General features: G+C 38.8%; 2 protein-coding genes across 2 annotated transcripts; one reads left to right on the top strand and one right to left on the bottom strand.

Annotated features, from left to right (window-relative positions):
• Positions 1–698: 698 nt before the first annotated feature.
• thy1 (Thy-1 cell surface antigen) lies at positions 699–3613 on the bottom strand. The gene is made up of 4 exons (XM_084942075.1): positions 3507–3613; positions 2948–2991; positions 2539–2862; positions 699–2402 (listed from the first exon to the last, which is right to left on the bottom strand). The coding sequence occupies exons 1-4, from the start codon at positions 3518–3520 to the stop codon at positions 2296–2298; spliced, it is 489 nt and encodes a 162-aa protein (XP_084798201.1). The 5' UTR covers positions 3521–3613; the 3' UTR covers positions 699–2295.
• Positions 3614–6481: 2868 nt separating this feature from the next.
• LOC146378917 (uncharacterized) lies at positions 6482–11017 on the top strand. Its single transcript, XM_084942074.1, has 4 exons — positions 6482–6627; positions 6753–6878; positions 8467–8814; positions 8890–11017. The coding sequence occupies exons 2-4, from the start codon at positions 6806–6808 to the stop codon at positions 8994–8996; spliced, it is 528 nt and encodes a 175-aa protein (XP_084798200.1). The 5' UTR covers positions 6482–6627; positions 6753–6805; the 3' UTR covers positions 8997–11017.
• The last annotated feature ends 2420 nt before the right edge of the window (positions 11018–13437 follow it).

Below are 13437 nucleotides of genomic sequence, written 5' to 3'. Positions count from 1 at the left end.
TTAAATATAGCCCACATCCGGCTGATATGGACTGTTTCTTACATCATAATATTCAAAACTTTGTCATATTATCACTTGTTATTTGTAAGATAAAGTTCATGAGAAGTGCTGGAAAGTGAAACTGTGCAAAGGATTCATCAGTGCATGATTCAGTACTTTGGACCCCGAGATGACACCGTGCTTTGTTACGCAACGCCAGCATGTTACTGAGTAATTGTTCAAATAATGCTCACGGGCACACGGGATTGGGCAACACGATGACAGGAGTTACTCGGTTCGTTTGGCGCTTCATTGGAAATGTTGCTGTTTAACCGCATGCTGATCACATATTATCAGATCTTCTGCTCACTCTTAGGAAGACACATTTTTAAAATTGCCTGTAGGTGTAAAATGACATCATGCAGCCAAAGGTATGTGGGCATAGAGACACCGCATACTTGTGATCATGAAATGTATATGTGCATGTGCATTTTAACAACGTTATTTCTATTTAAAAGAGAGATTAATGATACAACTTATTAAAAAAATGTATTTTATAAAAGAAAATCCATATTATTTCTTTATTCTGTATACAGGGTACCAGTACTATAGATTAATCATCTTCCTGTTTTGGCAGAATACAAACAATCAGTAAAATAATTTTTTTCAAATGGTAGTTGGACTGTATTTCTTGTTTACAAGGACTACTTTCCAGAAGCTGAACTCAAGTGTGAATTTTATTCATTCATTTTATTATTCATTCATTTTCAGTTAAAGGATGCAATTTCAAAACAGATCCTGTCAGTCACAGATTTTTATAGAAACGAGATATTCTTTTCCTTCTCTTTCACTGTTGCTTTTCAACACCTTCAAATACAATTTGACTCACTTGGCTCAGCCAAAGGATATGCGCCTTTAGTATAGTATGAAATACCAGACACTGTATACACTCACTGGCTACTTAATTAGATACACCTTTCTACTACTTGACTGGACCCCCTTTTGTTTCCAGAATCGCTTCAGTTCTTAATGTCACAGGTTCAACAAGGTGCTGGAAACGTTCCTCTGAGATTTTGGTCCGTATTGGCACAAACTGCTGGCTGAACATCCATGATGCAACTCTCTTGCTCCACCACATCCCACAGCTGCCGATGACACAGAGATCTGATGACTGTGGAGGTCATTTGAATCCTGTAAACTCATTGTCATGTTCAAGGAGCCAGACTGAGATGATCTGAGCTTTGTGACATGGTGCGTTATCCTGCTGGAAACAGCCATCAGAACAGGCTGACCTCAGGAGAAAACACTGCACCAGTGAAAGAATTTTTAATGTAAATTCATAAATTCATAAAGACTGAGTATCTGACTTAGCTTATAGTTTCAAACATGTACTAAATAAGCCTCAGCCAAGCATGGCTTATGTGTTTTAGGCACACGTGAAGGGCAAAATTAAAAAAAAACTGTGTTTGGGTGTCTTTGCAACTGTAGTTGAGGGACTTGATACAGACTATTGATCCTCTCCTCAGAATAGAATAGAACACGATAGAATAGAGAAACTTGATTGCATGCAATAGTAAGTCAAAACATCATTTGAAGCTTACATTAAAACCCTGTCAGCTATCTTCATTGCTCCATCCAATTTTTATTGACAAATACACAGCACGGTCTCCCGTTAGTGGGCCTGTGCAGCACAAGGTCACTGCCATCTGCTGTCATTTTTTGACAGCCAGGAGGAGACACTAGGGACAGATTTCAGTCAGGCAAAATAGATTGCTTACCTTAACGAGCGACGTGACTCAGCAATAATTAACATTGGAGTGTGCAGCGCTGCACTTTAGAGCTGTGAAGATTTCACTCATTAGATGGAACAGCAAAACTAGTTTCCATCCCTTCTTAAAAACCCTCTAAATTAGACAGTTTTTGTCTTATTAAAGAAACAATCTGTCAATATCTTTGACTACATCTGCTACAATGATAGAATCTAGATAGCGAACACTGCAGAATCTAGGATTTCAATTTTAAATCATGCTTTTTTTCCTCATTAACCCTACTGAAAGTCTGCCAGATACAACAGGTAACTTATAGCTTAGAGCTGATATTAGTTTAGAGTATAGTGTATATGCAGCAGTATGTGTGCTTAGTATTGAGTGCATAATGCCAAGTGTGCAAGTGTGTGACATACCAAATATATACTGTGAGTACATTCAGTTTAACTTATTGCACTTTGTGCATACACGCAACTTCGGGGGAGTACAGCATCAGTGACCAGATGGTTATGGTTGCAGTGTTAAGATATGCAGCAGTTTGGCGCCTTCTTCACAGCCAGTGAATTTCCAGCAGCATGGGAAAGGTCATCAAGGTCAACAGTAGGCCACTGCAGGTTTGTAATAGGACACTCCATGCAGAACAGGGGAGGAGGAGCTCTGCGATAAGAAAAAAGCAACACAGGTTCACAAGGACGCGCGTTTTGTTTGTCAAGCTCACATGTTCTATTCTTATTTGTAAAAATAACAGGAAATGCACATATGGGTCATACGAGCGGGAGGATAAGCATCTTACTCTTCTCGACTACCGAAGTTTTGGTCACAGGGGCCGAGTCGCCCACTTTGATGTTGCAGGTGAAGGTGGACTTGCCGTTGGGCAGGTTCTTATACAGCAGGCGACAGATGTTGCCTGGGAAGATGCGGGCTTTGGCACGTTTCTTGAAGGGGGCGTGCTGCTCCTCCGATGGGTCAGTGGTGTCGAAGAGGCGTTCACCGTGCGTGTACTTGCAAAAGACTTCTGATGACTCAGAAGGAAGTGAGTATTTGCAGTCCATCCTGAGGTGGTCCTCGTCTATAGAGCAGTAGGACAACTGAATCACCTTCTGAGCAGATGCAAAGCCTATAATGAAGCAGGAAGACATGATCCGAATTAAGAACACAAACTTATACATTTGGGGTTGCTCACGTGAGGATGTGTGTCTTACCAAAGAGTAATATGGTGGTAAAGAAAGACATTCTCCCGAGGTTCCTAAAAAACAAAACAAAAAGAGGAAGTTAAGAGTTTTTTATTGTGTTCGTCTCAACATTAGCTGGATTCCAAATAAATCTGAGTCAGCTGTAAAGAGTGGAGTCAAGTCACTTCGGAGACATGAACATCACACTTCTGCTGCTCTGTGCTAAACCACAGAAAAGTCGCTGTACCCTTAACACTACACAATCGATCACAATCCAGCCTCACTGTTCACAATGCAAAGAATCGAAGTACAAACTTTACTGACACATTTCCGTGCTTAACCTCTTTAGAGGATTCCGGCTAATTATTCACGTCCTCGATATGTAGAAAGAATAGACTAAGCACTTCATTTTATTTGCTTGATGCAAACCAACCCTTGCCTGCATTCAAACATTTGCTTTAGAGCAGCTGGACCATATACTTCATCCAGAATAACCGAATGACAGAAATGCATTGTGCATGCCACGGTTCGATATTTTGCCATTCAGATTAAACAGCATGCACAAACATAGCACATGAATCCCTCTCACCTTCTCTGATGCATTTTTGAGTCTTCCTCAGTGCTCTGCAGTGTGATGCTGGGGGTAGATACAGTAGAGGTCGGCTTATAGAAGAAGCAGGGGAGAGAGGGAGGGCGCGAGGAAGGGAGGGGAGGGGGGGACACAGAGAGGGGAGGGGGAGAAAATGCTGCTCCGGTGGACTTTGGGGACATTTCTTAGGACTGTGTACGGTTTTCTATTGATTTTCAGGCTGTTTTACCAGAGGACGGAGGATCACGTGTCAGTACACAAACATCTGGTTTCATTCTGAAAAGAATGAAGGAGGCAGATGAATGAGAAGGGATACGTGGTGACGAGGATTTGATTAGCTGGCACACCTCCGCAGCTGATCTACTCAATATGTGCAAGCGCTATGTGTGTCAGCAGTTTCTCTGCTACTTTCACCAACATGAATTTTAAACACAGAGATGTGGAGATTCGTTTACGAAGAAAAGGAGACAGAAATCACGAGATCACGAGGCTGATGACAGGATCATATAGTAGCTTTCTGCTGATACTTTATCAGCAGTCATTTAATTAACCTGATAGCGAACCATGTGGGAGGATAAATCTGCAAACATTATTGGAAGTGGAAAGAAGAAGCTTTTAAAAACCAAACAAGAGACCACAGCTTCCACTCCTACAACCGCACTGTGCACTAAATTAAATCTGGTAAAGACCCATATAATGTAAAGCTGAATTGCTGTCATAAATATGATACTACACACCTACTTTTTCAAAACACTTTTAATAGCAACACTTTAATCGGGTGGGGGGAGGTGGTGGTAAAAATGTATCTAACGTCCAACATCATCTTATACTGTCTAAAATCCTCACCACCTTCCAGATTTTGTTAAAGTTCCCAGAGCCAAACCCACAGTGTGCCCTGCATCCTCATCACACTGCTTATCCACTTCATCAAGATCCTTCCTGAACAGCTGCCATGCTGAAGCAGTCTCCCTGACAGAAGTGTTGCAGAGGTCTCTGAAAGGCACAACCCTCAGCAGTCTCTGATAGCAGAGGATGCCTGCTACTCTCCTCCCTTTTAATATTCTGACACTACGTTTTCTTGCATTTTCTTATTGTCTTCTCCTTTTCGAATATAAATAGCTGAGAGTGCAGGCTGTGATGATCCCCGCATGCCAAAAGTATTCATTAGAGACTCTGTAGCTGTGAACCCTGCTGGTCCTCTGCTGCTAATACACTGCAGATGAAAGACGAGCCCTCGCCTGTTCTTTTCCAATAAGTATTTTCCTCCTTTACTGTTGCCATACCATATAACTAGTATTATATTATCATTGAGAAATGGTTACTAAATAACAGTTTTATGTTATGCAGAATATGATACATGCTTCTGGTATCTCTCTTCCACTTTAGGAAACTTAGCATTATTGTTCTTGGGGTACAGAGGTATGCCTACTGGGTCAAATGTGTATTGTGTGTTATCCTTTCCAAGGAAAGAAAGGAAGAAACTAAAATGGTAAATGAACTGGCTCTTATATAGAACTCAAAGGACTTTATACAACATGCCTCATTCACCCATTCACACTTATTCATACAAACACTTTCTATGCTTAAGTGCTTTCTATTCAACCTTACAAATAGTGGATAACCTGCTCTGCCTCCTGAGCTACAGCGACCCCAAAGTAAACTTTGAATGCAGGTTACATACATCTATAGGCTACATACATCTGTCTCTGTTAAATGTCATATTTATATCTAAAAATGTAATGTCCATATATGAAAAACTACCTCGTTTTCCTTTTTTATTTTTAAATGTTTTGTATATGCTCACCAGTCACTTCATTAGGTACACCTGTTCTAATTCTTGTTAACACAAACATCTAATCAGCCAATCAAATGGCAGATACTCAGTGCATTTAATATATGCAGACATTGTCAGGATGCCCTGCTGAAGTTCAAACTGAGCATCAGAATGGGGGGAAAAAAGCTGATTTCAGTGACTTTCAACATGCCATGCTTCTTGGTGATAGACAGGTTGCTGATCTACTGGGATTTTCTCACAGAACCAGCTCAGAGACTGGGGGGAAAAAAGCCTCAGTGTGATTAACTCTTGATGGTGTCAGAGGTCAGAATGGCTAGACTACTGATAGGAAGGCAACAAAAACTCCTTACAGCCAAGGTATGCAGAATACCATCTCTGAAGCAGCAGAAGACCACACCAGATGCCACTACTGTCAGCTAAGAACACTGCTCAAGGGACACTTTGGGTCCTTCACTACCAACTGAGCACCATTTAAACACTACAGCCCATCTTGTCAACATGGACCAAAATCTCTGAGGAATGTTTGCTGAATTTATGACTTTAAGATTTAAGACAGCTCTGAAGGTATAAGAAGGTCCAGCCCAGTATTACAAGATGTACCTATAATAAAGGTCATTGTTTATATATATTTGTCATATTTATGTCTTAAAGTTTAATAAAATATAGCTCTATATCAGCGTGTTCAGTTGCTAGAATGTCTTTCTTTTTAGTTTAAGTGTTTTATATAGTTTTACCAACAAACACTGATCACACCAGACTAGAGCATGAAGGGATATTAATACTATAGGTACTCTATTTTACAGAAATGCCAAACTCATTTTACTTGTCCTAAGAATTTAAAGGCTTCTTCTGCCACTTATTAGGGTTCACTGCTTGATTTGACATCTAATCCTTAAAAATATAAGGAAGTCAGTATTTAGGTGAAGCAAATATATACAGTACAGTGCAATAACAAACACCACCTCTACACATTTACTTGTCCGTGGGTAAAATGTTTTTTAAGACTACTGAAGACAAATGATGTCAGCTATCAGTATGCTTAAAGCCCCCCTGAGTTTGGATTCAGCATGCTTACCCGCGTGTGTACTTTGCAGAGAAGTGACTGCTGTATTTCTCGGTTGTGCTTCTACTTTTTGACCTGCAGGGGGAACTCTTGTTTTGCGGCAAGAATTCACTTTTACCCGCCTGAAACGTGGACCGCTCAGCAGTCTGCTGCAGTGCACGGACACCGCAGGGGCGTAGTCCTATCGGCATTCGGGCTGCAGACAGAGTCCCACATCCAGGCCTGTTAGAATTACGCTATTAGAGGCTACAGGAGGCTAATAGGTGCGATTTGAAGGTTATCCCACCTTTAGGTTGCATGCTCGTATATGTGTTTGTCTGACATATCTTGTGGTGGCATTCTGCGGCAGCGTAACTTTAACGTTTTGTCCCATGATGAACTTTGCCAGGCTCCGGCTGGTGTGAAGGTTGATCTGATCCGACAGATAGCCTGTCTATCGCCATGGAGCTGCACCTGTCCGTCATAGGCTGTCTCCTCTTTGGCAACATAATGATAACCCATCAGACGACTCACAGTATGTCTCTTTAATTACTCTTTTTTTTTTTGTTACCATCCATTGGCATCCAGCCCCGTTTTAAGTGGAATGTATTACTAGGACGAGAATGCTGATAACATGAAAGATATTATCTATCTATATATATATATATATATATATATATATATATATATATATATATATATATATATATATATATATATATAAAACCGTTACTGAAATGTAAGCTCCACAGTCCTTGTGATTGAGTCAAAAATCTTTCTGTGATACTGCAGCGAAGATGTTGTTGCTCAGTTTCACCACAGAGATCAGTAAAGATTCATATAGATTATGTAATATACAAGGAAAGAGTCTTTTATCACAAATTATTTGTTATAACTTTTGACCTGAGTGGACAGGAGAACACACAGGCACACATGAATAGATATAGTTAGATATATACAGAGAGAAAGAGAAAGAAATGTTCAAAATAAAAACGGCACTTAATAAAATAATCATTTAAAAACTCTATTTCGTATTTATTTGTTGTCTTTATCTAATATTATAATTAGTTAATGAATAGGCTGTACATAAACTATATTTTTCAAGCAAAGCTGTAATAAATTTTGCTTTATTTCCCAATGACACTTTTGCTGTCCCTGCCATTTCTCTTTTCAACCAGTCAAGAAGCCTACAGCTCTCTTAAGTTAGTGTGAACAGCAAAGATATATCTTCAAAATAAACTAATACAAAATAAAGAATGTAAATTATCAAACAATTACAATTACTTTGGCCCAACAACAATACACATGCCAGCTAGCTTGTTGAATATCTTGGCACATGAGCACTTTGTTCGATAGCGGCTAACATTCATTTATTATTCTGAGTTACAGATATTTGAGGGTTACTTTTAATCTCTTCATCTGAGAAAGACGCACAACACTGTTGTGTGAATGAACTGGAATGTGAATAAAAACATTTGCAGGATCATATTTTATGTTTACATGCTAAATTAGCTTGTTAGCTAGCTCAGTGAGTAGCCTTGTGAATGATGGCCTGTGAAAAACATTCTACTTCAGTTGTAGTGTTATAACACTAAGGGTAATGAAACGATATTTCATAATAATTAGTTAATAACAGCTTGAACTCACTGATTTAATGATCAAGATCACACCAAATGTGAAAACCGGTAAAAACTTTGTATTCATGGATCGTCTTCAAACTTCACCGCAATATATTAGCGCCTGAGATCAAAGGTGACCTTGAAAAAAAATTCAAGAAACCATAAGGTTAAACAAATTAAGAAAAAGCTTTTATTTCCGTTAGACTATCTCTAAATTTTAAAAGTAATATTGGGGGAGATAAGCACATTCTTTGTCTGAGCACTAATTATTATTTTTTCAATACAACATTATATAACTTCACAATGACACCAAAAGATTAATATACTACGCTAGATCCGTATTACCACTGCTGACCTTAGCATAAAATATCAAAGTTTTAGTATAACCTTTGACTTTCAGGGGAATTGCGCTCTCTGTGTGTTCTTGTCTTAAATTTGAAATCTTATCGTCTTATCTTAAAAATTTCCATCACAGAGCAAACATCCTGGCTGCTTCTGTTTCAGTGAACCCGGTGACTACATTCCTGTTTGCTCCACGTGGGCCCCAGATGTTTCCATGTCTCACCTACCTGGAGCGAAATGTCAGGGTGGACTGTGAGTTCCCGGAGACCTACGAGGTCCCCGGCCCCTACTGCGAGTATCGGCAGGACAGCCGGCTGGTGGGGACCACCTTCCCCAACCAGGTCATCTACGTGTCCATAGACGACCGTAGAAGGAGCAACGTAAGCCTGGTCCACCCTAATCTGTGCCGCCTCACCTGGGCGCCGATGGCCGATGAGAAGCCGTACACCTACACCTGCAGGGTTTATCAGGGGAGCACTTGGAAGGAGAACAGCATGGCCGTTCATCACAGTGAGTAGCGTTTACTCATTATCTGTTTCCCACAAACACCGGTGGAAACTAAACTTAAGCTTTTCTCCTTTACAGGGCTTCTTCCAATCTGCTCTGCAATAAGTGTTATGTTCAAATCAGCACCTTGGCTTTTATCGCTGGTGTTTTCACTTCCTGTGGCTGTGGGTCTTCTGAGTCCTTGATCTCTTGCTTTCACAGGATAGCAACTCAGTGGGCCTTTTTTAGTACACGATTTATTTCTCTCTCTGGCATGATGGTTGTGCATTAAATCAAGTTATAGGCAGAGAGTAGAAGCTCTCTAAATGAAGACTGAATAAAAAATTTTAAATAACCTCTCCCTTAGCATTGGACTACTCTTCAAAAATGTACCGCTGATGTGTAAGAGATTGTATGTATTAGACCTCACTGTCACCTCAGTACCTTGATCACCTTTGTTTCACAAGGGAAAAGAATTCATGACAAGTGGAAATGGCAAACACGGCAAATGAATGCAGCGCTAAAGGGTGTTCGTTCTCTTTTATGATAAAAGATTTCTTCCCTAACAAATCTTTTATGATTTGTTTTAAATCAGATTGTTTTTCCTCACCCCAAATGGTGGGAGTACGTAATCGGTTCCGTTTGTTTGTCTGTCTTTATTAGGTCTCTCTTGTAAATAAGTTTTGGGATATACAAATATTTTGTTAATGAAATTTATTACAAATAAGTTTTATCATATTAGAGAAGCTGACAGAAGAAGAAGTCTATATATGCCTATATTAAGAGTGGAGGTCATCTCTGAGCGCTTTTGTTCTTCTATCATAGAGACATATCTATAAAAGAATAGAGAGTGCGCAACAGCTCATACGGTCTGTAAACCTAAAGATGTATTCATGTGGCCGCTATGACATTTGAATGACAGTAATACATAACTGCACTAACACTGCCTTTCCTGCTAGCACTGGACCTCTTTGACCTTTAGCTCATTTAAATTACACCTGGACACCGGATCTGCACGGAGGGCCACCTGATAATAAGAAAATCACTCAAATAAAACCTTTTTTTGGAGAGCAATAACATAGCTGGGATGATCGCTCCTTCCCTCGAAGATCTCGGAGAAGATCTTGCAGTCACTCCACCGCGTTTCAGTCTTTACTTTAAAGGATTTCTCATGTTATTATCATCATCATTCCACCCCAAAGCTCAAAAAGACACAGAGTTGGTGTAGCTGTTTCGACTTTTGCAGCTTTGCATTGATTAAATAAAAACTTAAATAGCAGCAGTCCAGCAGAAACACATCTCCAAGATATGAAACATAAGCAATAGATATTGGAAGTGTAACTTTTTGCATTTCAAGTAATCGCTGCAGCACACCTTGGGTGTTTAAACGAGCTATTGCTTAAAACATTAATGTGCATAGTATTGGCAAAATATGAAAGTAATATTAGAGTGTTTCAATTTTATTATGTTATCTTTAAAATGTACTCACCTTCCATACTATCCAACACCAACATTTGGGGCCCTGCTAGGCTGTGTGTATGCATTTTTTAGTTTTAATGATCACAGTGTACGAATAATTGTGTCTGCAGTTTTTCTCCGTTTAACTTTGGCATTATTTTCAAGGCACCTTTTTTCAGTATTATTTAGAAAATGATTCTTGGAAGACGGCCTAATATTTTTCTTCTAGTCATCATTTTTGATTGTTTTACTGTAACACTAAAGGTGTACTAAGGTTTGCTAAACTATATTGAAAAATAAAGATAATGAATTATGAACGTTACCTGCATTTTCTCTGCACAAGTCACTATTTTGAAAGAATGTGTTTTTTAATTTATTGTGTTATGGTTTGTTTTTATTGCTTGGCCCTGTGCCAACTCATTTCACAGAAATAAAATGTATGAAACAAATTAAAATATAGTTGGAGGACAAGAGGTGGGTCTTATCTCGCACTCGTTTCAGGTTAGGATAGAAGAACACATGTACACATGTCTAAACACTACCAAAACGAGTTAGCCATAATGATTCTGATTCTTTTTGGTTTTGCTACCTTACTATTTCTGTCCAGTAGAGGGAGCACTTTTGCAATATATAGAAAGCCATTATATGTGTAGTATAGTATCCATAAAGACCTATACATAAAATGCCTTTTATGACTTAATGTATGTAAAGCACATTCATTGTCTTGGTATTGAAAGGTGCTGTAAAAATAAACTTGTCTCATATTGTATTGCCTGTGGGTCTTTGTCACCAGCACTACACACGGCTTTATTACAGGAAATCTCAGGTGTAATTATTAATATTATCAACATTAGTTTTTGTTTTTTGGGGGCCCACAGCTTTTGTGTCATGCATCCTGATTATAATCAGTGTGATTACGAGTTGGTGGAACATAATAGATTTACATAGATTTACATAATAGATCATAATACAATAATTATAGTTCTACAACTGTTTATAACTTGCATAGTTCATAGTTCATATTTCTGTATAGTTTTCATATTTATATCCTCTTCATAGCCTGTACATAACTTGTACACTCACTACAGCCTGTACATACTTATAGTTATAGCATATTCACAACATACCTTCATACCGTGTACATTGTAACATACCTATAATAGACCCATATTTGTAATATAGCTATATATCTATATTATTGGTAATATATATTTTGTAATATGTCTATATTATTACTAAGCACTTTCTGGATGGATGCAAACTGCATTTCGTTGCCTTGTACAAGTGACATGTGCAATGACAATAAAGTTGAATTCTATTCTATTCTATTTAGTCAGAGTCATATGCATGATTTTTTTTTCTTGGCTGCCACAGTGAGACCCTATTTTAAAGCGGTAATGTTGTGATTCAACTAATATGTTCACATTTGCCGTGTTATTTTTGGAGCCAGAAGTGCCCATAATTGGATGAGAGAAATACTGCATCCACTGGTTGTGCCTCACCCAGAAACAGATACCTACTAATTAGTGATAACACACAAATAACACACTAAAAAAGTTGAACTTTACTTGCCAAAACTGGAGCAGAGCATTCTTGGACAGTCTGTTCATTAACAGCACAGCAAGCCATGTTATTTCTTAGTGAGACACCAGCAGAGCTTTGACTGGCAGCTGGCTAAAGGCCTCGATAGAGTTCAAAAGGGCCAGTTGGGTATTTTAGATATAAAGACCAAAGACATTTTTTGTAACACGCTATAAGTTGGTATATTCACATGTGAGCATATTGGGATTGACTCATTTTTGGAGCCACCCTAAAGTGGCCGCTCAGGAAACTGCAGGTTTGGGCACAGCTCTAGCTGTGCAAAAAGGCAATTCAGCTGTGCAGCACTGAGTCTTTCGTCATTTTTTCCATTAGACACCTCCAAATTAACTGAGAGTGTGGTTGACGATAGGTGGTTATCTGATGTTTCAGCATTCAAAAAGGTCATAATTGAGTAATCTTCTCGTTGTGATTGTTCACACAGGCCTAAAGCTAAGGAAACTGAAGAACTCAAGGCCCTTTGCAAAGCCTCAAAACTTTGGTGCAGACGCACTAATAGTAAAGAATGACGGTAAAGCTGATGTCACTTCCTGTAATAATAAACATAGATCAGAAAAACCAGAGGAAATGTCTTCTGTCTAGAAAGGGCATGGGTTCTTAGTGTAGTGGAAGAAAGACTTCCAATTTACAGTGAGAACCAACATTGACAACACTTTTAAAGACAAACTGTTAGCTCTTCTTTTAAACTTTGCACAAAAAGTAAGAAGATTTGTGTTTGGTTTATTTCTTTGTTGTAACAATGCTAGTGGCAATAAATTGTTGTACTGTTGGAAAGCCTGTTTATTTACCTTTAAATGGAGCCACATTTTAAGGAAAATGCATTTGTGGGTTGAGCAGCAGAGTTGAGTCTGAGGGTTGCAACCATGAAAAACTTGCCATATCTTCCTTGCAAATGCCAAACAGCTGATTCTGCTATTAACTGTTTGGTGTAGTTTATTGAATGGGGTGAAGTTTTAGGAAATTTCAGCTGATTCAATTCAATTTTGTTTATATTGCACCAAATCCCAACAAAATTTGCCATCAGGCCGTTATATTGTAAAATAAAGACCCTACAATAATATGGAGGAGAAACAAGACCTATTGGCAATTTAACAATTTATTCATTGACAAACAGGGGCCTGAGCAGCATGTGGAGGAGCCATACACAGCCACAACAGTCTAGCAGCTCCTCCTCATGTTGATCAGCAGCCTGGTCACACTCTGCTGTGGGGTGGCTTCCCATTTCTTCAACCAGCATTTCATGGTTGTGTTTGTTATACAATAAGTGGTTTGGCATTGGCACAGACGATTTGTCAAGTTTTTCATGGGCATGACCCACAGACTCAACTCTGCTGCTCAACCCAAAAATGCAGTTTTTCTTACAAATGTGGTTCCATTTAAGAGGAAATAAAAAGGCTTTGCAACAGTATAATATTTATTATCAGGTAGCTTTTTTACAACAAATAATCAGCCCAACACAAATCTGCTTACTTTTTCTGCTAAGTTTAGTTTGTAGATTTGTTGAACGTAATGTTAAAACATATGAAGCTACATACCAGTTTACACATATTACACATACCAGTTTCTCAAGGTAATGTAATACGCTGGGCT

Source organism: Perissodus microlepis, chromosome 10, assembly GCF_051167445.1.
Source record: "Perissodus microlepis isolate ML-2025 ecotype Zambia chromosome 10, ASM5116744v1, whole genome shotgun sequence".
Taxonomy (NCBI): Eukaryota; Metazoa; Chordata; class Actinopteri; order Cichliformes; family Cichlidae; genus Perissodus; species Perissodus microlepis.
The sequence above is the reverse complement of the archived record's forward strand: the minus strand, read 5'-3'. Positions and strand labels throughout refer to the sequence as shown.